Raw genomic sequence first — 23,429 nt, forward strand, 5'->3', positions numbered from 1 at the left:
AATTCACATGAAGCATTTGGTGTGAGGAAACCCAGTGAGTACTAGAGATTTATTATTAATAATCTAAAGTGATGCCTCACACAGTTTAGTTGGTTGATAGAGAAGTAGTTTTGTTTGTTTGGGTGAGAGAAATGAGCAGAGACCTTTACTAAAACTCTCCTGTGCCTCATACGCTAATGCAGAAGATATGATAACTTTATATTTCCAGGTGCCAGTCAATGACTGAAAATAGATCATTGCAAAATGGCGAAGGGAGAATGAGAAAGGCCGGTTACTCTTCTGTAGACAACTTTCCCCACTTTGCGTTATCCCAGAATAATGGGGGTAATGAGGCAGTGGTCTGAGAGAGCTGTAGCTCAAAGAGAGCTGGCTACAAGGTAACAAGGATTCTGTGAAAGAAGGAAGAAAAGGAGCCATTACCAGGGCTCACCTGCTACCAGGAGCTCACTGTCTAGAATTGCCATAGTTTCCCCATTAGCGTGTTCGCCCTAGGCTTCTCAACTGGACAGAAGGCTTTTGAAAGGAAACCACCTAGACAAGGTTGGGACAGACTACTTGAGATGAAAGAAACTGAGCCCGGCCCATAAGGTGAGTACTGGGTACACAGGAGCATGGGCTCCCAGGATTGTCATCACAGGGTAGGTTTGTTCTCTGGTTTTTACTGCTCCCAAGATTATTATAAGTATGAGCTGATTCTGAAGTAGGCTTCACAAGAACCGTGTGACAACAAACCAAGAAACCACAATGGCAAGGACATCCCAACAACATAATGCTCAACATTACTGGGCTGCCCTCAGCACTTAGTCTGTTCTGATAACCCAGAACCCAGACAGAACAGAAAAACAGTGTGTGTTATGTGAAATACCAACTTTCTCATGTTCAATATCACCCCAATGAAGCCCTGAATATTAGCATCTCCTGAAAGCCAGCAGGGGCTTATTTTTTTTATGTTGTTCATTTTCTTTGCATGTAAAGAAAAAAAAAAAAAAGAAAAAAATATGTATATACACACATATACAGTTATTGCAAAGGCAAAAAATATATATACATATATATGTATACATGTATATATGTGTATATATATGTGTATGTGTATATATATATATCAAAAGGGAAATAAGACCAGATTCAGTAAGTAATGTGTACCTTAAATAAAACTGGTGTTGAAAAATAGTCACAACAGCTCTTCTATTTACCCATGATTCTTCTTTATTCGGCTGCTAAATATAGGGGCATGTTAGTATTGTTGTCAGCTTAATAGAAGGCATTAAAGGCTCTAACAGTGGTGCAAGAAGCTGTGGATAAATCTTTCCTGTGTGGAAGGTTAGTAGGATACTGTGATGTTATATGCCTGCAGGACACTTTTTTTTTACTTCCACTTCTGCACTGCAGTTCACCAAGGGAACAGTCATACAGAAAAAAAAAAAAAACACTAAATCCAGCAACTGATTAGCACCAGCATTCCAGAAAACTTCAGCATGGCCTGTGTTTTCAGCTTCTGCTCCAACTTCATTGCTACAAGACAAGAGAAAATAGTAGTCAGTTTAATGAGTAAATAACGTTTTAAAAGTAGACTTGAAAATTTATACATTAGTATGTGGGCATAAAGTGTCATATTAAAAATATTTATAGTAGGAAATTTTTATTTTTTTTCCCTTGGGAGCTGTTTTCTTATTACACAATTAATGGCATAATAAAGACCTGCAACTGTACCTTCACATCAGACTGATCTCTGGGGAGCTCAGCTGAGCAGCTCTGGCCTCCTTCAGGAGGTTGCGATGGCTTTGAGGGGCTCATGCAGCCTTAAGGTAAAATGTTGCCATATCCCACCCACAAGCCCTCACCTGCCAATCACTTGGCTGCTGCCCTTCCCTGTTTCCCTAGGACTGATGACTGCATCATTCGCTAGAATGTAACATTAAAAACAAGGAGGCAAAGTGAAGTGGGGTTGGAGTAAGTCCCAGCTTTTGCAAAATGGAACATTACAAAAGACAGAGACCGCAAATGAACCGTCTATTGTTTTCGTTTCATATATTGAGTAATTGGCTTGATAATGCTGCTATGTGGCACAGGAGTCATTTTCATAATCTTTTGAACCATCCATCTCTCCATGTTCCTATTTGACAAGGTTAGATTCTCTTGAACAGATGACGTGAACTAAACTGAGTGGGGTAGGTATCAGTAGATTATACAAATCAAGAAAGATTATACAAATCAAGAAAGAAAGTTTAAAAAAAAGGATCAGAGATGAGGGCAGAAGAAAAGTTAGTTCTCAAATGTCACTCTGAACGAACAATGTGATAGAATGGCACCAATGGAAGAAAATGACCATAACTTTATACTTCCAAGTGCCATTGGAGCCTTCCAAAATGTCAGGTGGAGAAGAAAAGAGGTCCATTGCTCTTCTATAAGTAACTCTCCCTGCTATGCCCTGGGCTGGATCATAGGGTGACGACACAGTGGTATGAGAAAGCTGGCCCCAGAGAAACAGGAGCTATGTGTAAGAAGTAAGTAAAGCAGACAGGAAACCTGAATACAATATGACCAAGCAGCCAAGCGGAATTGTGAAATGTGGATACATTCTGTATCATTTAGGAGACACTACATTTGTTAGATGAGAAGGAGGAGGGAAGGAAAAAGCCACTAAAGCAATGGGGTAGCTCCACTACTGTACTGATTTTTTCTGGCTACAGAAAATCAGCAGCCATAAAATAAGTAAGTTGTAGCCTTCATCATCTGGGATCCTCCAAAGCTTTAAAATAAAAGGAGGAAATGACTAAATCGCATCTCCTCCTTTTCTTTCTAACAAAGAAAAACTACCATTTATTTGATTTTCCCTAAAGTACTAACATTTGGTAGCTAATACTACAAGGGATTTAAAGGAATCATCATCCTTTAGCTAATGCTTATGAAGTGTTATGTATTTTATATGCTAAGCACTTTGCATGCATAAACACAGATCTCCATTATCCCTTGATCTCATTCTACAGAAAATGGAATTGAGGCTCACAAAGATGAAATATCATGGCCAAGGCCACAGCATTTGAAACTAAATCCTAGTCTGTCCAGTGTTTTCTATTTGTCTTTGTTGTTAGTGTGGTCGTTAGTTTTAGCCATCTACGAAAACCCACATTATGTGTGGCTTGTAAATGATCAACTCTCTGTCATCAAAAGTATTTAACCAGAAAATGCATAAGGATATAATTGCAGGATCATAACATTCAGTAAAATATTGGACTAAATGCTGTCTGAATTCTCTTTCCAATATAAGATTTATAAGTATATAAACAATAAGTCAGATTGAGAAGGAACAGGTAGTGCATCCTCTGCTGTCCTGCTGGCAAACTCAGCACTATTTCTCAGCTCTTCCTGAACCCACTGACAGGTCAAAGTAACATTTGGCATCACAAATCAGCAGCTGGTTTGAAATGATACATTTCTATGACCGGCAGAGTCAGGATTTTCAACATTTTGTGAAGTTTCTAGTTTCCTTTGCGCATCTCAGTATAGAAGGCATTAAATAACTTGGGAAAAACAGAGGTCCGACATTTCAGAAAGATGAAGTTCATTAATAAAACAAACAGATAAATCCTCATTTTTCAGTCTAGCACCCTGGTAGCCAAGGCTCAGGATCTTATCGCCCTGTGGGTTGAACAACACACTTATCTTGGATATAAGAAAATATAAATAAGAACTGAAGGCATTACTAAAAATCATAATTCTGAAGGAACTCAAATTCTAATTTTTTAATTTTGAGTGAACTTTGGATAATAAGTAATGTAGTGCTGTAAAACTTTAATCCAATGTTACAGAACGCATTTCTTAAAAGAATGTGCTGTGTAAATTTTTTATTCCCTTTTTATACAAAACCATTCATGTATACTTTTCTCTGCCAAATGAAAGCAAAATGATCTACATGTGTGTCCTTTTAAGTATGAAGTCAGACTTCATGTATCCAGAAAAAAAAAGCCATTTCCAGGAAATGTATATAATATTATTTCTGCATATTCATTTTTTTCTGAAAGATTTTAAATATACTTTGGACATTTACATAATACTAACTTGGGTGTGAAAACACAAGATCTAGTATCAGAATTCCTTATCCATAAGCCAGAAGCTATAACATGTTCAGTAATTAGTGGTGCTATAAAGGTAGCTTGATAGAGAATGTAGGTATAATGGACACTAGAGGGCAAAACATTGAATCTGAGGTCAAAACATCTAATATTTGGATGACCCGAACTGCAAATAGTGATTAGCCCTGATGTTATTTTGTTTGTCTTGGAAACTTAGCACATGGAGGAATGGAAGTCCGTGGAGTTCCTGACTTACTCAGCTTCACCATCACCCACTTCTATACAAAACCCAACATTAATCTATTGAGATGCCTTGGAAGGAGAGCCCCCAAAATTGTCAAACCTGCAATTCTCACATAGTAGATTCACTGCATCCCTAGAAAAGAAATATAAGTAAGACCTTTGTCTTTCTATTGACTACTTAGAGTAATACTTTCTCAGATTTCAATTCTGCCTCCTGTCAAACAAGTGTAAGAAAAAAATAGAAATTAAAAAGAAGAGACTTCAGGGGTGTCAGGATGGCTTAGTCAGTTAAGCATCTGACTTCGGCGCAGGTCATGACATCATGGTTCTTGAGTTCAAGACCCGTTTCAGGCTCTATGGTGACAGCCTGGAGCCTGGAGCCTGCAACCTGGAGCCTGCTTCAGATTCTATGTTTCAGTCTCTCTCTGCCCCTCTCCCGGCTCATACTCTGCCTCTCTCTCTCTCTCTCTCAAAAATAAATATTGATTTTTAAAAAAATAAAAATAAAAAATGAAAAGAAGAGACTTCATTCTCCATGTTGAAAATAAGGGAAGCAATTTCCATCTCTCCCTCATAGAGCATTTACTTTTAAAAAACTTGTGGGGTTACCTGGGTGGCTCAGCTGGTTAAGCAGCTGACTCTTGGATTCGGCTCAGGTCATGATCTCATGGTTTTGTGAGTTTGAGCCCCGTATAAGGCTCCGTGCCTGCTTGGGATTCTCTCTCTCTCTCTCTCTCTCTCTCTCTCTGCCCCTACCCTCTTGTGCTGTCTCTGTCTCTCTCAAATAAATAAATAAATAAACTTAAAAAAAAAACTTGTTGTAAATATAGTCTCCTCTCGTTGAAATGTATATAAATTCTTCTGAAAATCAGACAGGGATTTTGTCAGCTTTAAGACCTAGAAATGTCTTTCTGAAGGATTTTGAGAACCATATCCTTTGAATGTAAATGTCTAAGTGAGATAGCACTCACATTTCCTAGTTTCTGAGAGAGGATAAGAGCCTAACGAGCCGATACCTACCTCCTGTTATAAAGACATGGAAAGTGTGTTGTAGCTTTGTGTAAAGCTGATTAACTAACACGGATACTCACCCCAATTGCCAGGCAAGCTAGAGTGAAATATGTGTAATAAATGCCACTGCCAAATCTTACTTAAGGATAAATTAAATAATTATTTAACTTGAGAACGTATATATAATGGGTTATATCTGCTTGGCTATACACAAGGTGAGATTTCTTCCTGTCTTTGTACTCTCTGTGTGATTGTTTCCTTCCTCTACTATCTTTAAGGTGATTTCAGGATTGGTAGAATTTTAAAAAATTATATTTCCCTAAAACAGGCAGGAGGCTTACAACCAGGAAAGTCATTTTGGTGGGTTCCAGTGCTGCCAAGCCTGGAGATAGGAATGTCCTTCTGGTTAACATTGCCCTGTCTACCTGGATGGCAGGGCAGGGGGACTCTCCATCCAGGCATTCATATTAGGTGTGTTTATAAGATAAATTTACCCTGGCTCTCTGGCTAGCTGTCTTTCAAAGCATATGAATTTTATTTTAATCAACAGTTAGTAATATCCAGATTCTGAGTTCTTGCCTGAGATTACAACCTTGAACTTGGCAATTGAAGATTTATCAAAGCCTGATTTTGAGAAATAACATTTATGAGAAATTGCCTGAAGGGAATAGCCGGGGCCCATTCTTCTTGATAATTTCACTTTTACCCTTGAATCAAACCAGAAAATGAGAGTGGCTTCCATGGACAAGACACAAACTTCCCCTTCTCTATGTTCTCAACTAGAGGATAAAGATAAAGGAACAAGATGCGTGCTCCTGAAGATTAGAACTTTGAAACATCAATAGAGGTTCTTGAATTCCAAATAAAATGAACACAAAAGGCTTATATGCACTGCAGCCGAAAAGTCGGAGTCACCTTGCTAGCACCATTGTTATCCTGCTAACTCTTAAATGTTTAAAAAAATCTGCAGAGAGAAGGAATGAGAAAATAGGAGAAGAATTTGCCTTGTATGTGTTTATGGGCAGCTGGTGAATGATTAGCTCTCAAGTTGTGTTATTAGCAAGTGCATCCGAAAGGTCAGAATCAACTGCATCTAATCATGTTTTTGGAAATCAATTGACCCTTAAGTTAAAAATAAAATAGGCCTAGGGCTGTGTGTAGAAGGTGATATGAGGAGCAGCAGGTCTGTTTCTATCTCATTCTCCAGTATGACTTTCACAATGAAGTCTGTGGAAAGAGAAGTGGGTTATACAATGGCTGTGGATCAAAGAGTTGCTAAATTCACAAGACTAGATGAATACAGTCATAAATAATTATTGTTACTAGAATTTAATTTCTTCTAAGTAACTCTTTTCAGAAATCATTTACCTCACACAAGGAGGTTTTTTTTGTTTTGTTTTGTTTTTAATAAATTAGATGGTGTTATATATATACCTACTTGGAAATTACTGCATTGGTGTGAATAATTGACATGTATGAAATGGACCTCCTTTGAAAATTGATCAGGTTAAATTGGTTATTTAGGGATTTCATCTGCTTGTATATGGGCTCATCATTGGTCAACTATTTTTAAAAGTGCCGTATGGAATGCTAAATAAAACACTGATTGGAATGTATCACACCCCCGTCACATCCCCACACTCAGCTTGCACCAAATGCTATGCCCTGCCCAGCCTAAGGGTTTTCCTAACCTTGTGGGGAATATCAAAGAAAACAGAAAGAAATATTAGGTTTTACTAAAGAAATTGCAGTGAATCTCAACATAGAGCAGAGCTCTCAAAATATGTTAAATTCTCTATGACGCTAGACAGAAATATGTGACCCGGTATTTTTTATTAATGCAAAGCATTCTCCAAAACAAACTTTTGTTATGATTCTCCTGCTTTTACATTCAAAGTGTTTGTTTCCAAGTTTGAATAACTTATTCAATTTGCTTTCCTAGACTGCCAACAAAGGAGCTAGAATTTGAGCATCTCAACTCCTGTTGTCCATTTGAATCACCTGGAGAGATTTTTCAATCAATGTCTTTACCGACCTCCAGAGATCCTTTACTTAATTTGCCTGGAGTGGAACCCTGCTATTGGGGCTTTTAAAAGGTCCCAGTGAATTCTTATGTTCAGACAGAGTTGAGAACCACTGAACTAGATTATAAGTGAAAGTGTTGTTTTGAGCTAGTTCTTTTAAAAGATATTTTATAAATCTTATGATTTATAAAAACAAGGAGCAAATCAAATCAGATATATCTGAGGTCTGTTTTTAAATGAATTTCAAAGCAAATTTTAAAAACTAGTATCCATAAATAACACGAGGTGGGACTCTGGTAGTAAGAAAGATAAGCTGCTGTCTTCAGAAGTGAAGGAAAAACCAAGGGGGAGTTCCGAGATCCAGTCAAGTTTCTTCCATAATTTGTTATTTGTACTGTGTATATAACTGGAATGGTTTACTCCTTAGGCTGTAAAGTCATAAGAATGGAATTGTTTTAGGGGTACCTGAGTGGCTCCGTTGGTTGAGTGACTGTCTCTCAACCTCAGCTTAGGTCATGATCTCATGGTTCATGAGAAGGAGCCCCACATCGGGCTCCAGGGTGAGCATGGAGCCTGCTGGGATTCCCTTTCTCCTCCTCTTTCTGCCCCTCCTCCCCCTCTCAAAATAAATAAATGAAAAAAATTTTTTTAAATAATGGAATTGTTTTATAAAAACATCGTTTTCTTGGTTGCTTTGCAGGTAAATAAATAAAAAGAGAGGGTTTGGGGAAAATATATGGATCAATATTACAGTCTGACCACATATCATAAGGAGTTGTAAAAAGTTGTCAAACTGCTCCCAAGCATGCCAGTATTACCAACAAGTAAAGCACAGCACTCTGGAAGCATAAAATGGTCTCTTGCTTAATTATTTATATGTCTTTTAATATCAACTGTAACTATCTCACAAATGTTAAGCTTCAAACTTTAGTTTCCTTTATGATATTTCTCATATATTTGAAATCTGAGTTGAAATCACTTTTTATTAATCTTGCCCACTACCTTAATTTTAAGTTTGTCTCTAGAAATATGATATTTGGTGCAAAAAATACAAATATGATATCCTAGCTATTCTGTTTTGCAACACATCCAAAAGTTCTTTTTATTAATGTTTTTATTTATTTCTTAGAGAGAAAGAGAGAGAGACAGTGTGAGCAGGGGAGGGGCAGAGAGAGAAGGAGATACAGAATCTGAAACAGGCTTCAGGCTCTGAGCTGTCAGCACAGAGCCCTGCCTGGGGCTCCAACCCACAAACAGTGAGATCATGACCTAAGCCGAAGTCAGACGCTTAACCGACTGAGCCACCCAGGGGCCCCCAAAAGTTCTTACTTCAGCACTTACTATCTAAACTAGATGCTTCTGTTATTTAAATAACCAGCTGATTTTCTATTACTCTGTAGAAACACTCTTATTGTGTAGAAACAGCCTATTTGAGTTCAAGCCAAAATTATTATGTTTGAAATAAAGAAAATATTTGGTTGCCATGTTTTTTTACATTCCTCTGAAATGTGTAAAATTTGGGGGCACCTGGCTGGCTCAGTTGATAGAGTGCATGACTCTTGATCTTGGGGTTATGAGTTTGAGCCTCATGTTAAATGAAGAGATTATTTTTAAATTTTTGTTTAATGTTTATTTATTTTTGAGATAGAGAGAGAGAGAGATGGAGAATGGGTAGGGTTACAGAGAGAGAGAGAGAGAGTTAGGGAGACATGGAATGAGAAGCAGGCTCTGAGCTGTCAACACAGAGTCCAACGTGGGTCTCAAACTTGTGAACCATGAGATCATGATCTCTACTAAAGTCAGATGCTTAACTGACTGAGTCAACCAGGTGTCCCCTTTTAAAAAATTTTTTTAATGTTTACTTATTTTGAGAGGGAGAGAGAGAGACAGAATGAGAGTGAGTAGGGTCATAGAGAGAGGGATGTAGAGATTACTTAAAAAAAAAAAAAAGAAAGATCAGATGACAGAAGGAATGGCTTAAGAGCTAGAGAGAAACTAAGCCTTTGCAGGTTACTTAAGTCAAGAAGCTAATTAACCACTGATGAGAAATGCAGAGCAGGCTGTTGAGTCAATGGCTGAATGGAAAGTTATGAAAACAGTCACTGATATCAGTGTAAAATTTATTCAGTCATTCTACCTTTGGACATAATGGTTTGTCTGATTTTTCTACTATACACAATTTGCCACTATCAACACCAGAAGGGCTAGCACACTTGACAAAGAGTTAATATCCTTAATATATAAAGGGAGTTTACAACTCAATAAGAATACCAGTAGATAAATGCATAACATAATGTATAAACAAAATAGACTAACAGAAAAGTACAGAATTTTTACATAATTCCTCAGGAACACAATTTGGCTATATATATTAAAATTTTTCCATATGTCCATACTCATTGAACCAATAAACCTATTTTAAAATAATCAAAGATATGATCAGAATTAGAAACCACACTTACTCATAACACGCTTTTATATTTTAATGACTAATGTTATAGCACAGAGCCATGTGGTCTCATATGATAAAAGTTTTCACATTTGCAGCAATAAGAATGTCAGTTTAAGTAAACTGGGTAACATGCCCTAAATTGTACAAAATATGCCTTGAAAAAGTTACATTTTATTTGGAACTTTATTATTCATATTTCTCTTTTGTATTATGCTTATTTTTTTTCCCAAATTTGGAGGCTGCAAATGCCACTATCCAAGGGTATCTGAAATGAAAGCATGAGCTATCTCACTCCCTTCTTAAAGAAAAGTTCTTTAAAAATCACTTTTTTCCCCTCACATTTACCTCTTTGTCTGAGAGGATGTAGAAGAAGAAAACATTGTTCAATTATCCTTACTCTTGATTAAAAGAAAATTTAAAATTCCTGTACACATTTTTTTCTTTGCCTTTTGGTACAGCATTTATAAAAATAAAAAACTTTTTAAAATTTATTTATTTTGAGAGAGAGAGAGAGTGAGAGAGGGAACAGGGGAGGGGCAAAGAGAGAGGAGAGAGAGAGAATCCCAAGCAGGCTCCACACTGCCAGCCCAGATCCTGCCACTGGCCTCAAACCCATGAGCTGTGAGATCATGAACTGCGCTGAAATCAGGAGTTGGATGCTTAACAGACTGAGCCACCCAGGCACCCTTACGAAGCGTTATCAATTTATTTTTTGTTGGCTCAAAATGTGAAGTGGCTACCCAATTGTGTGAAAATCGAAAGCTGTTTCAACTGGTATGCTTTTGCCTATATGTAGAATTTACCAGGGGATCAGGGGCAGTGCTCAGTGAGCTCAGCAGACATCCTCCAGTGAGCTGAAACTGAGACACTGTGAGACCCTGGGGCCCTGCACTCACAAGACCCACCGTAAGTATTATGGGCACTCTTTGACCCTGGAGAGAAGACAACAGGATTTCACATATGAAGCCGAAGTAGAAATCACAAAGACAGACATCAGGATAGAAAGAGGTGGTTTGTGATCACGGTGCTACACACTAGGGGACCCCTAGAACCATCTTTCACATTAATAAGCAGCAAGAATTATTTACTTATTCAACTATCAATTGCTTCTGAACAACACAGAGTGGGCCAGTTAGATTTTTCTTTTTAAAAAAGTGGGGGGGGGGGGGAACACACTTTTTAATATATTTTAAAATAAGATTTGTTTATTTCTACAACCTAACACCACATGGAAATGGATAACTATATCTCTAATTGTATCTTACATTTACCTCTTTGGAATCAAGAGTTTCATGTTCAGGAATAGCCACCATTGGATGACTCAGCTTCACAGAAAAGATGCCCAGGATGTGATCGGGGGTAGAAGTGAGGAGAAATAAATGTTTAAATTTCATTTAAATAGATATTTAAACAATGACATACGTATGTTATCTCCGACCATAGTAGATTCTTCCAAGTGTAAACATTTGATTTGAATTTAAATTTGATTTGATTTCTTATTAAAAAGATATTCTTGACATAGAAAAAAATGTCAGTGGTGAATACGTTGAGCATAAGACCACATCTTACTTATCTTTGTGTCTCACATAAATTCTAACAGTGTTTGGCATATAGCATAGATGGCTATTAATTGTTTATTGAATAAATGAATTGTTAAAACACTTGGGCATATTTCACAGAGAGGAAACAAAGTGATATTTATGTCTCAATCCTCACAAATAAGCTTCAAACTGAAAAGCTCCAAAGCAAAAGAAACAAATCATGCTCAGATCCCAGTAAATGCAGATGTGTCTGTAGAGAGTAAAAGCTTACTTAGTTATAAAGCATTGCATATTGCAAACACTAATAATCTCAATGTACAAGGATTTCATAAACATTGCAATCTTATAGGATAGTGGTATTACAATTAGTTTACAACACAGTGACATTTTAATAGGAGAGAGGTTTTTGCTTATATAGAAATTTTTATTATTGCAGGGGTCTTCTAACCATTATACATACATTTAAACCTATTAATACAGAAGAAAGGCAGAACTAATGCAAGAAAAGATAGAGGAAGAATGAGGGACCCACACACAGGAAGAGCAGGGGCAAGCTATCATTCATAATAAATCTGCCCCCTTTTTTTCACCTTCTCTCCTCATTTCAACTTCAGGGAAATGACAGTACCCGATCTGCCAAAAGCATTCCTTGTTTCTGCTCTTGTCCTGGGCACATCAGGAGTATGAAAATAATTGTCCCCTTTCACTCTCAGTAGGGTCCTGATTTAATCAGTAAATCAGTAGAACAGTGACTAGCTCCCAATCCTCCAGTAAAATTCAGAGGAGCCCAGCAATCTGGCCATGGCCCTTGGAGGATGCCATCATTGGCTGTTGGGACAGCCAAGGAGGTCCTGCTCCGAGTTTCCTCAGGCTTCCCTCCCTCTGTTCCAGCAGATTTTCACGAATGGAGCCTGCTTTTATTTAAAGCTATAGTTTCACTAAATCCCAAACATTACACTCTGTTCCCAGCTATGAAATCCTCTGGGTATCATAACATCAAGACTCCTAGCTGCCTAAGACCATTGGCTTTAAATAAAAGCATGATCTGGTCCCAGAGCCAACTAGAGGTCTAAATGGCATTCCAGAAATCAGCCAGAAGTGCTTACTTCCTCATTCATTGGGGTCTCCTGAGATCCTAAGCATCACTCAGGACTGGACCCTATGTACCATTTCAAACCTTAGACCCAAGTAATTGGTCCTGGAGGCAGCAGAATCTTTGGCATACCTAGGCCAAGCTGTAGGGTAATTATATACATCATTAGAGTTTGCACAAGGGCAAATTTTCATTCTCCTCCTCACCTAAGATAGACTAGGATAAATATCTAAAAATTTAAGAATGTTGGAAGCCTTCCAATAAAATTTTCAGCTAAGATTGGAAAAATAATTGAATAATTATGTAATACCTATTTTTATATTCCATTCCTTCTTTCCAATATAGGTAGTCATTCATTTATATCCATTTCATTTTAATCTTGAATTTCAGAAACTGTATGTTAACTACCCTAATCAACAGCATAGAAAATGACAAATCCAAATTAATTGGTCATCCCCAAATCATTTATGTTTGGCTTTGGAATGCTTTCTTCTCTTTATGATTTTTTATCACAATGGGTTTGCCTTTGTATTATCCTCAAGCTGACTAAAAATGTGATAAAAAAGCAAAATGTGATAATAATGTTTGGATTTAGCCTTAATAATTTATTGTGCACTCACATGATGAATTCCTTACACATATCTGTTTACTTTTCACAACAACCTAGTGAGCCCTGGAATTACCCTGTTTCACAGATGAGGAAATTAAAGCACTCAGAGGCAGGATGACTTATTCCAGGTCTGGAACTAGTAAGTGGCAGAGGCGTGACTGGAATCCAAGATAAAAGTTTTGGAGACTGTGCTTTCAAAGCAAGAGTCAAGTGGTAATCCGCCAGGAAGTTACTCAGGAGACAGGACGAGGGTGCCAGGGGAAGGGAGTGGCGTGCGTCATTTTGCAAAAGGAAGAGCCACATATGAAAGACATGAGCTCCTCACTCAGAGATCAGAGGCAGTCAGGAGTGTTTGGTATAGTTAGGAAAGGCCACACCAGAGACAGTACAATGGAGCTTATGTGTCAGATGAGCCTGGTTCCATTCTCGAGGCAATGAGAAACCAATGAACTACTTTAAGCAAGAAAGGGGCATGTGTGATAAGATTTTCATTTTTCAAAAAAGTCACTGTGACTGATATGCAAAATATGGAAGGCAGTAGAAGCAGGGGGTGGGGGGAGAGGCTTGGAAGATTTAGGTAATCTGGGAGCCAGAATAAAGAAGAAGGCTTAGATTAAAGCACTAGTTTAGAGTGTGGAACAGACTCATGGTTTTCCTGGGTGACTCTAGACTCTCTATTCCCTAGGATGAGTGAGGAAACATCTGTAGACACGACGATATGTTACTGATTAGGGAAGACACACTGAGAAGCCTTGGAGAAAATTAATGTTGAGTGTTGATGTCTCTGCTGAATGGAGAGATTTTATAGCGCAAGAAGGCTAGAAATGCTAAGTGCAGAGGACAATAAAACAGAGTGTGAAAATCTTTTCAGAATCAGAATGGAAACAATGAAGCTAAAACAGTAAAATAAATTCTACAGGGGTAGCTGGTTGGCTCAGTTGGTAGAGTGAGTGACTCTTGATCTCAGGGTCATGAATTTGAGCCCCATAATGGGCATAGAATCTACTTAAAAAATAAAATAAAAAATTCTACATAGGTGAGTGGCTTGCTATGTAGGGAGTAGGTGTATGCTGAAGGACAGACTCATTCAAGCCTGTTTATTTGGTGCTAAGTGTTTTGGAAAGCATATTACTATTATCCCTCAAAAAAAAAAAAACAACAACCTGAAAAGTTACTTATTTTATCATCAGAGCATTATTCAGCAAAGAAGGAGGAATGAGATAGAAAGTTCAGGTGAAATGAGACAAAACATACTTTTATCCTGGATGCAAACTCATGTCCTGGATATTGTATCACAGATTAATTGGACCTTTGCTCACTCACTACTATGGGATAATCAACAAGTGGTATTTGAATACAATATTCAGTTGCTTTTTATTAAACTCTTGATCACAGCTGCCACCAAACTAATATAAAGGCTTCTGAAGTGTTTGTTAACAGTGTGGGGCTTTCTCATAAATGTCACTGCTTCTCCCAAGGTAACATGAACTTCTCTAACAAAGACAGATAAATGACCTCAAACCAACAAAAGAAATGAGAACCCTGAGAACCAGAAAGAAAGAAAATATGCAAAATGTGGTTAAACCACTTCATTAAGTCTTGACTCTACATGAGAGATGGAATTCAAAGCTCTAGCTTGGGTGAAGGAGCTCTACCTGGGTGAAGATGCAGATGGTTTTCTTGTTGGCCAGAAATTATGAAGCAGGGGAAGATTTGTAAGAAATGTTAACATTTTAAAATTCGCAAGAGTGCTACAAATGCTACTCAGAATTCAGTCCCTTGGGATTGCGTCTTAGCTGAGCCACATCTTCTCCTCAATCTCCTTCACTCCCTTTGTCTTGTATCTTCTACATCTGTTTCCTGGTGTAGACTTGTGAACTACTCAAGTTACAGTATAACCATCTGAAGAACATCTCTCAAAAATAGACATGACAAACTATTTTAGCAAATCCTTATAGAAAATCATACATTTCATAGGTATAATGCTGTCATTATGAGAGCGTAAGCCTTTGGAAGTCATGTGGATTGTGTGTCATTCATTTTTAGGACCTCTATAACTGGCACGGGATGTGCTCAGCACAGAGTACAAGCAAATGATTACCGGGTAAGTAAATTAACAAAAGAAAGAATGAATGACATGGCTACAGAAAATTTTCTGACTTGCAAAATTAAAGAATTCCAAATTAGTGAGGAATTAGAATCCATTTATTGCATTCCTAAAGATCTCCTCACTTGTATGAAATTTTGCAAGTCAAGGGAATTCCGAGCCAGAACTATCACACATGTGTGTCCTATTTGACCCTCACAACTCTTTTTTTAGTTTTTAAAAATTTCTAATGTTTATTTATTTTTGAGAGACATGGAGAGAAAGAGCACATGCAGGGGAGGAGCAGAGAGAAAGAGGGAGACATAGAGTCCAAAGCAGGCTCCAGGCTCTGAGCTGTCAGCACAGAGTCTAAGGCAGGACTCAAACCCATGAACCCTGACACCATGACTTGAGCCAAAGTCAGATGCTTAACCAATTGAGCCACCCAGGCACCCTGACAACTCACAATTCTTTTGCCTGAAAAGGAAATGAATTTAGTCATGTTTGAAGCTACCACCTCTGCATGCAAGTTTGCATTTCTAGTTTCTCTTGAACTGCTTAAATGTCTTGCAACACCAGGCCTGCCATCATCCTGATCTATATAGCAGCCTAGCTATATTAGATCAAGGTAAAGATCTTTACATCAACACAGTCTGCACCATCCTACTAAGAGGAGAGCAAGGGTCAGAAGTCACCCGTTACCATGCTTACATATATATGACTGGCTTGTTTCACTTCTGGGGGATTTTCCTGGCCAAAGAAAGCTTTGAGTTTTTAATTCCTCATGTACAACAAACATAACCCAGTACACAGGAAACACCTGAGGAGTCTTGTAATTTTCATTTTCTGACACACTACTGTCTGGAGAGGAGCCTGAGACCCTGCATTTCTAAGGGACTCACAGCTGATGCCCCTGCTATTATAATATTATATATATGTTATATAGTATATATAATTATATATATATTATATATATAATAACTATTACAGGGTAAGTAGTGAAGCCATAGCCAACACTTTTGTATGAACTGATGGAACTGATGTTTCTCAAATATTTATCTACTCACAATTGAAGTTAACTATATTCAAACTTTCCTAATCAATTAAGCTCTACTGCAGTCGTATAATTAAAAGTACAAAATTTACCATAGATATTTTTAATTAAAAACCTGCTAGTGTGTCACACATGTTGCTGGATGTTAGTGATATAACAGTGATCAAAACAACATTGGACCTGCCCTTGGAGATCACAGAAGAGTGGGAGAGACAGATATTAATTATTTAATCAGGAATATATAGAAACAAACACAAAATAATGTGTTAGGAAGTAAAAGATCAGAGTGCTGTGATGATTCAAAACAGAAATCTGACCTAGTCTAGAAGGATGAAGGAATCTCTCTCCAAGAGACTCACTGTCAAGGTTAAGTCTCCTAGCAGGGAAACTTATGTATGGAGAATGAATATGGGATTAATAGCTGAGAAGAAATCACTCACAGTTAGGCTGATTGGGAAGATAGGGGGAAAATTCAGAGCGGATGGGCACAGTGAATCCAAGAATGTTAGGCACTGAGGCTAGGCAGGGATTCTCATGCACCAATGCCACTTACAATGTAAAGGTGGAAGTCCTTCACAATGCTTGGTAAGGGAACGAACACTACAAAATATGGGTTTGTCTTATTTCCCATGAAGACATCAAGCTGCTAGTGGGTAGAGCCCATCATACCCTAGCAGTTGTATACAAAACACTCGTTGATCGGTTTTATTGCTCAAGAGTCTATGCCTTTGGCACCTGAATGTCTCCGTTTGTTGAGGGTGGGACTTTAGCTCAGATCATGATCTCACACAATCTGTGGGTTCAAGCCCCGTGTTGGGCTCTGTGCTGACAGCTAGCTCAGAGCCTGAGCCGCTTTGGATCCTGTGTCTCCCTCGCTCTCTGTCCCTTCCCCGCTCATGCTCTGTCTTTCCCTCTCAAAAATAAATAAGCATTAAAATATTAAAAAAAAAAAAAAAAGAGTCTTTGCCTTGAACAAAGCTCAGGCAGTGCTCCAAATTTTCCCTGAGGGCAATTTATGATATGTGCTTTGAGGAAAAACCTGCTCTCGATGACAGACAGAAATACACTACTCCTACTCATATGTCTTAAAGAGTTCATCTGCATTAGCCTGAAATATTTTAAAATTTACAGAATCTCGGTAACTTAAATACTTATTTTTAGAATTTAAAGATGCAGCATCTCCTTTTTGGTGATGCTCAAAAGTTTCAAAAATTTGCCACGTCAGGGGTGCCTGGCTGGCTCACTTGGTAGAGAATGTGACTCTTGACCTCTCTGTAATAAGTTCTAGCCCCATGCTGGTGTAGAGATTACTTAAAAATGAAGTCTCAAAAATTTTTTTGCCTAAGCCACTAACTTCCTGTGTGACTTAGGGAACATCAGTTTGGTTCTGGGCTTTGGTTTCCTCATCTTTAAAATCTGGGCCCTAATTAAATGAGTTCTAGTACCTCCTCTACTCAGATAACTCCGTGAATCTGTGATATATAAGCAGAACTCTGTTGGTGGATAAATGATGCTGCCTCAGAAAAGAAAATGCTTCCTTCTTGGCATTTCCTGCACTGACCCACAGCTGAGCTAGAAGCCATACCTCTGTCAGTGGTCAAGAATACCTCTCCATAGAGTCCTATCTGTAGGGGCACCTGGATGGCTCCATTGGGTAAGCATCCAGCTCTTGATTTCAGCTCAGTTCATGATCTCACAGTTCTCGGGACTGAGCTCCACATCTGGCTCTGCACTGTCAGATTCTCCCTCTGGCTCTCTCTCTGCCCNTAAAAAACAATCTTACCTGCAATCCTTAGTATCAGTTCTTAACTGTGCCACTTTCTCCTTGTATGAACTTTTATAAATACTATAAAGTTTCACAACATCCCTTTGTGTATTCTCTGAGTATTATCATATATTCAGTTGAAATTTGGTATATGTTTATTGTTTTATAAACCCAGAGAAAACTTCCTATTGAGTTCTGATCATTAATACCATTATTTTGGGGTCTAAATACCAGTAAATCTAATACCAGTAAGAAAACAGGAATTTTCTGCTCTGATCTTTGTAATAAGTCTTTTGAGACATGGCTGAAAATTTCCACATTAAACTATTTTTATTCTTGGCCTTTTCTTTTCCATCACAGGAGGCACAAACTTGGGATAGTTAGGATTCCTTCCTCTAAATTCTTTTTAATATTTTATTTATTTCTGAGAGAGAGAGACAGCATGAGCAGGGGCGAGGCAGAGAAAGAGGGAGATACAGAATCTGAAGCAGTGTCCAGGCTCTGAGCTAGCTGCCAGCACAGAGCCCGATGTGGGGCTTGAACCCACCAGCCGTGAGATCATAACCTGAGCCGAAATTGGAAGCTTAACTAAGTAAGCCTCCCAGGGGCCCCAGGATTCCTTCCTCTAAAGACCACTTTCTAAAGGGCAGCTAAATGGAATTTTTTTTCTCATCTACTCTGTGTTCAGCCTGTTTTGAACACAAATAAATACCACATCCCTGTGTTTATTCACATTTTTCACCGAGGCTTGCTTCCTTCTCAACTAGAAAACGACTTCCCTAAGGGGTTTAACTACACCATTCACTTTTTTCATTGCACAGCTACCAGGTTGTAATGAAAATGGAACAAGATCTATATTCCAACACCATTTCAGGACTCAAATTCCGGAAACTGAAATTGGAATTGACAAGGAAGCATATTTGTTCTCTGCCTTTCCTCTATCTTTCAAGGGCACAATTAGTTGCTTAGTACTGCAAGCAAAACATCGCTTTCAATTGTTGTTGATATCATACTAACTCTGATACAATTATAGGCCAAAAGACTCTTTCTTCACAAAAGATAATGTTAGTGGAATGTTTTCCTCCCCCTGTTCCTTCTTTTCTATAGAATATAAAGGCTATTAACTATTTTATTCCAATGCGACAAATAAGAGAAAATAAACAGCTTGGTATTAAGATTCAGCCTCATAAATATTTTTCAGTTCCTACCCTGCCTTAGTCCCATTCCAGCTGTTCCTAATTTGCAACCAATTATTCCCAAGTTGCAAGAAACCTATCCCAGAACCCAGGAGTGTGTCAGCAGATGTCAGTCAATGTATTACAAAAATTTGGAAAAGTGTTTCTTAAGAGGAGGAACAGGCACAAACGTAATGGGGTCAAACTGTGCTCTCCCCGACCTCCAAACACACCCCCCTACCAGGCCCCACTCTGCTTTCCCCTAACACTTCACTCCCAGCAGCATCTTTGAGAATGTAAGGAGGAGAGGTTGAAGAGAGAGAGGGCAAATGAGCTGAGGACTGTATGACTTAAGATCGAGGCAGCAGGGCTGTCAGAATATCTAAGGAATGGCTGCAATCTAAGATCAAGTTTCAGTAGGCAGTGCAGGCTGAAATAGCTGGGGCAAGATGGGGGCTAGGCAGTGAGTGTACCGACAGTTGAAAGGTAAATGGAAGACATGGTAAGAGTGTTAGGAAGGGTTCATGTCATTCCTGAAATGTTGTGTGAAGCAATGTATGGAAAGATGGAGGGATGAGGTCCACCTCCAAGGATGTGGGGGAGACCAGCTACCTACAGGAGGCAGCCCTCCAGTTACCTAAAATTTCGTCCCTGGACAATCTGTCTCCTGTTACTCCTTGCTGTGTTCCTGACAGAACCCCGTCCTAACAGCCATGGTAGTTTTTATTCAGATCTCAAACCATAATGGATGTGGTATTTACTAAGTGTAGAAGTCCATAGAAAACCCCTATGTTTAGTTATGCTATGTTGTTATGTTATGTTATGTTATATTATGTTACGTTATGTTATGTTAGTAGGTTTCAGCCATTTCAGAGTGAGATCTTTTGCAAATTAGGATAAAAAATGCTTACAATACTACATACTTGTCTAAGATTTTCATCACCTAGAATTTGATAAGCTGTTAACATGTCATTGAAATTTTGAAGCGTAAAATACATTCTCAGGCATACAAGGCTTCAGAATATTTGCCACATAAGGACTGCTTTGAAGGCCTTCTTGGATCAAGAAGAGATACAAACTCAGAAGGGTGAAGTAGGAAATTCAGGAAGATAGGGTAATAAAACACTCTGAGTGAGCATGGTGTTGCCATTGAAAAAAATGAAAGAAAGAAAAAGCCATTAAAGACCACAGAAAAGAGAGAAGTTATAACCATAAAATGGTAGAAATAAAAATTGAGAATGAAAATATACCAACATGATAAGAGGTAATGGAAGGGACCAAATGAGATTTGTCTTACTAGAAGATTTAGATATTAATAGGGGTATATGAACATGATTGTGGACCCCAAGTTAAGGACAGTCATAACAACAAAATAGAATGAATCACTTTTAACTGGTAAACTAAAACCCTTCTCTTGGGTGGAAAGCTGGAGGGAAAAGAAATTATAGTAATGGAAAATGGAAAATAATATGGCAGTAGTAAGGTCATGTAATGAGATAATCTCATACATTAAGAGAAGTCTTTTTAGGTACAGTTAAAAATCAAGATCAGAGAATATATGGTCATCAAAAGATACACACATGAGAAAATATATAAAAATTGAAAATAAGAGGAAAAGATTTATCTATCTAAAATGAGCCAAAATAAAACTGGAATAGCAATGTTATTATCTTTATAAATGGATGGAACTTAAGAAAAAAAATTATAAGGGACAAGAAAATACACTATATACTAGCAAAAACAAAAAAAAGAACCTAAGTGGACAAGAAGATCTGTCCATCATAAATATATATTCTTAATAATACAAAGTATTGACCTCTAATTCTTTGAGGACAAAGAGAGACATTATACTTCATTTTAATGCTTCAATTGAACTAAGATAGTGTTTCAGTGCCCAATGGGAGCTAAGTAAATATTTTTAAACAACCTGAGGAAGGGTTCAACCCCACAGTCATATCTTTCTTCCGCAAGAGATTTCTACTTGATTCACAGAGCATATGGAACATATGGCTTATTGAGGGCAAATGGGTTATTAGTATTTGATGGCTGTAAAGGAAATGTCTGAGTTGTATTGAATCAGTCACACATGGGTAAACCTCAACAAATTTAAAAATGTGATAAAATGTGACGCTCATATTTTAGTGAAAGGAGTAAAATAAGTGATCGCATTAAGCAAGATGAAACCACATAGGAACATTCTGCCCTGCAGTTTCAAAATAAGAGACTCCTTCACAATGCACGTACCACATGGTATATGATTTTTGTTACGCTGAAGAAGTAAAAGAATAATAAAATAAATTAAAGCAAGGAGACAAACAAGTAGGTTGAACTATATCAAACTGATAAAATTGATGTTTTTGTGGGTCAAGAACTGTTGAATAACTGTTGAATAATGGCAATTTTATGTGGATCATCCTAATACAAAAGGCATTTAAAAATAAATCATAGCATTAAAGGAAGTTTAGACAAACAACTGTACTCCAAGATAAACCTATTATCAAAGGTCAGCACCTTTTCCACAACGGTGGATAACTTTGCAATTTGTGCTCCCCTCTCCCTGTGAAGTAGGCCAAGGCTGACCTCTCCCTGAGAACGCATTCGCTCTGCTACTTGTCCTTCTCAATGAGGACTCACTCCATATCTTACAGGGAATAGCACACCCTCCACAAATCACAAACATTTGAACCCTTGTCTCAGGCTCTGCTTCTAAGGAAATGGATCTAGATACCACGCACTGGGGAAGGGGCAGGTGGCAGCTGAGTGCTGATGTACAAGGAGCTCATTTTCCCTTTGTGCCTCCATCTGAACAAGGTGCAAATTGATGGCAGTTTATTTTCTTTATGCCTATAAAACACAAGCATGGTCAATAGAGTCTAAGGAGCCAGTATGTTTTTATAGGAGCTTTAAAAATCATCTTTCTCCAAGCATACCTTGCCTTACTAAAATTACCATCCAGCCTGCCTCCTACTGCACAGCTCTTTTGAATTAGCAAATTCTTAGTTTTTAAAATGATTTTATTAAAAGTGTTATGGTGAACAATCTCAGCTAGATGACAACAAACGAGCTCAGAGACAGAGATATAAGAATTGATTGTTCTCGATTTCCTGGAAGAAATGTAAAAGTCAACTGTTTGTGATTACACTAAGTACATTTTAAGAATGATGACTGGCAATTAGACAACCTGAAACATGCCTGGTTTCAAATGCCAGCCCGTCATTACGGCATCGATTGTGCGGAAATGTGCTTCTTGCCCTCTAGTGGAGAACCCAACTAAATATGATTGATATTCATTTTCCAGAACTGCTTCTCTTAAGATATCTGCTCACTGGCATTCATTTTTAATGTTAAAAGCCCAATTAATTTGCATTTACCCATTTTGAACAGAATGTTCTTTATGAACATACACAGATTCACCCATTCTGAAAACAATTTGGTATAGGCAAACAGTGCTCCTGTTTTGGTTTCCTGAAAAACCTAAAAACATTAAAAACCAATTTTGAGTTGACTTTTCCTCCTATTCCACCCACCTCAAAGGTTTTCTCTTCTACAGTGCCTGAATAGTTCTCTAATTCCAAGAAACTCCAAAGTTTCCAGAAAAGTTTTGGAATTGAGAGCAAGGTGGCTTATCCCTGCAATGATAGAAAATAAATTACCTTGGTTTATTCACACAGAAGGATTTCTAATTAGGTAGATGGAACAAAAACAGACATTATTAAGGACCAGGATAAAAAGGAGGTTTTTGCCTCCAAAGTTCAAGATGACTTTTTAAAAAAAAAAAATGTTTGACCTTTGTTTATTTTTGAGAGACTGAGAGAGACAGAGCACAAATGGGGGAGGGACTGACAGAGAGGGGGAGACAGAGAATCCAAAGCAGGCTCCAGGCTCTATGCTGTCAGCACAGAGCCTGACACGGGGCTGGAACCCACAAACTGGGAGATCATGACCTGAGCCATAGTTGGAGTCTTAAGCAACTGAGCCACCCAGGCGACCCTCAAGATGACTTCTTTCAATAAATGTGGTGGCCTCAGTCTGTCAAAGTATTAGATGTACAGTGGTCCTCTTAGCCACTAACTTTTGGGTCTGTGGCTGCTGAAAGACAGTTGCAGCCTGGGGTTGTAAGGTGAAAAGCACTGTGACTGATAAACCCAGTCTCTTCCAATAACTCACATCACCATGCCCTTGGGTGTGTCAGGTGTGTTATTTTGCATCATTCATCTCCAATTTCCTCATCTGTAGACTGAAGGAAGGCACATGGCCTCAGTGGTTCATTCAGGTCCTGAATGGCTCTGTTGCTTGGCC

The 23,429-nt window shown here is 38.2% G+C and overlaps 1 protein-coding gene across 1 annotated transcript in view; it reads right to left on the minus strand.

The window, feature by feature from the left end:
- Positions 1-1,422: 1,422 nt before the first annotated feature.
- Positions 1,423-23,429, minus strand: part of MLIP (muscular LMNA interacting protein) — a 249,078-nt gene continuing 227,071 nt past the window's right edge. Inside the window, exons 13-14 of the mRNA XM_077752881.1 lie at positions 11,078-11,131; positions 1,423-1,515 (exon numbers count right to left, since the gene is read on the minus strand). Coding sequence (XP_077609007.1) covers positions 1,510-1,515; positions 11,078-11,131 — 60 coding nt within the window. The 3' untranslated portion in view covers positions 1,423-1,509. The remainder of the gene's footprint in view (positions 1,516-11,077; positions 11,132-23,429) is intronic.

The sequence above is a fragment of the Crocuta crocuta genome, unplaced genomic scaffold (genome assembly GCF_008692635.1).
Source record: "Crocuta crocuta isolate KB4526 unplaced genomic scaffold, BGI_CrCroc_1.0 scaffold525, whole genome shotgun sequence".
NCBI lineage: Eukaryota > Metazoa > Chordata > Mammalia > Carnivora > Hyaenidae > Crocuta > Crocuta crocuta.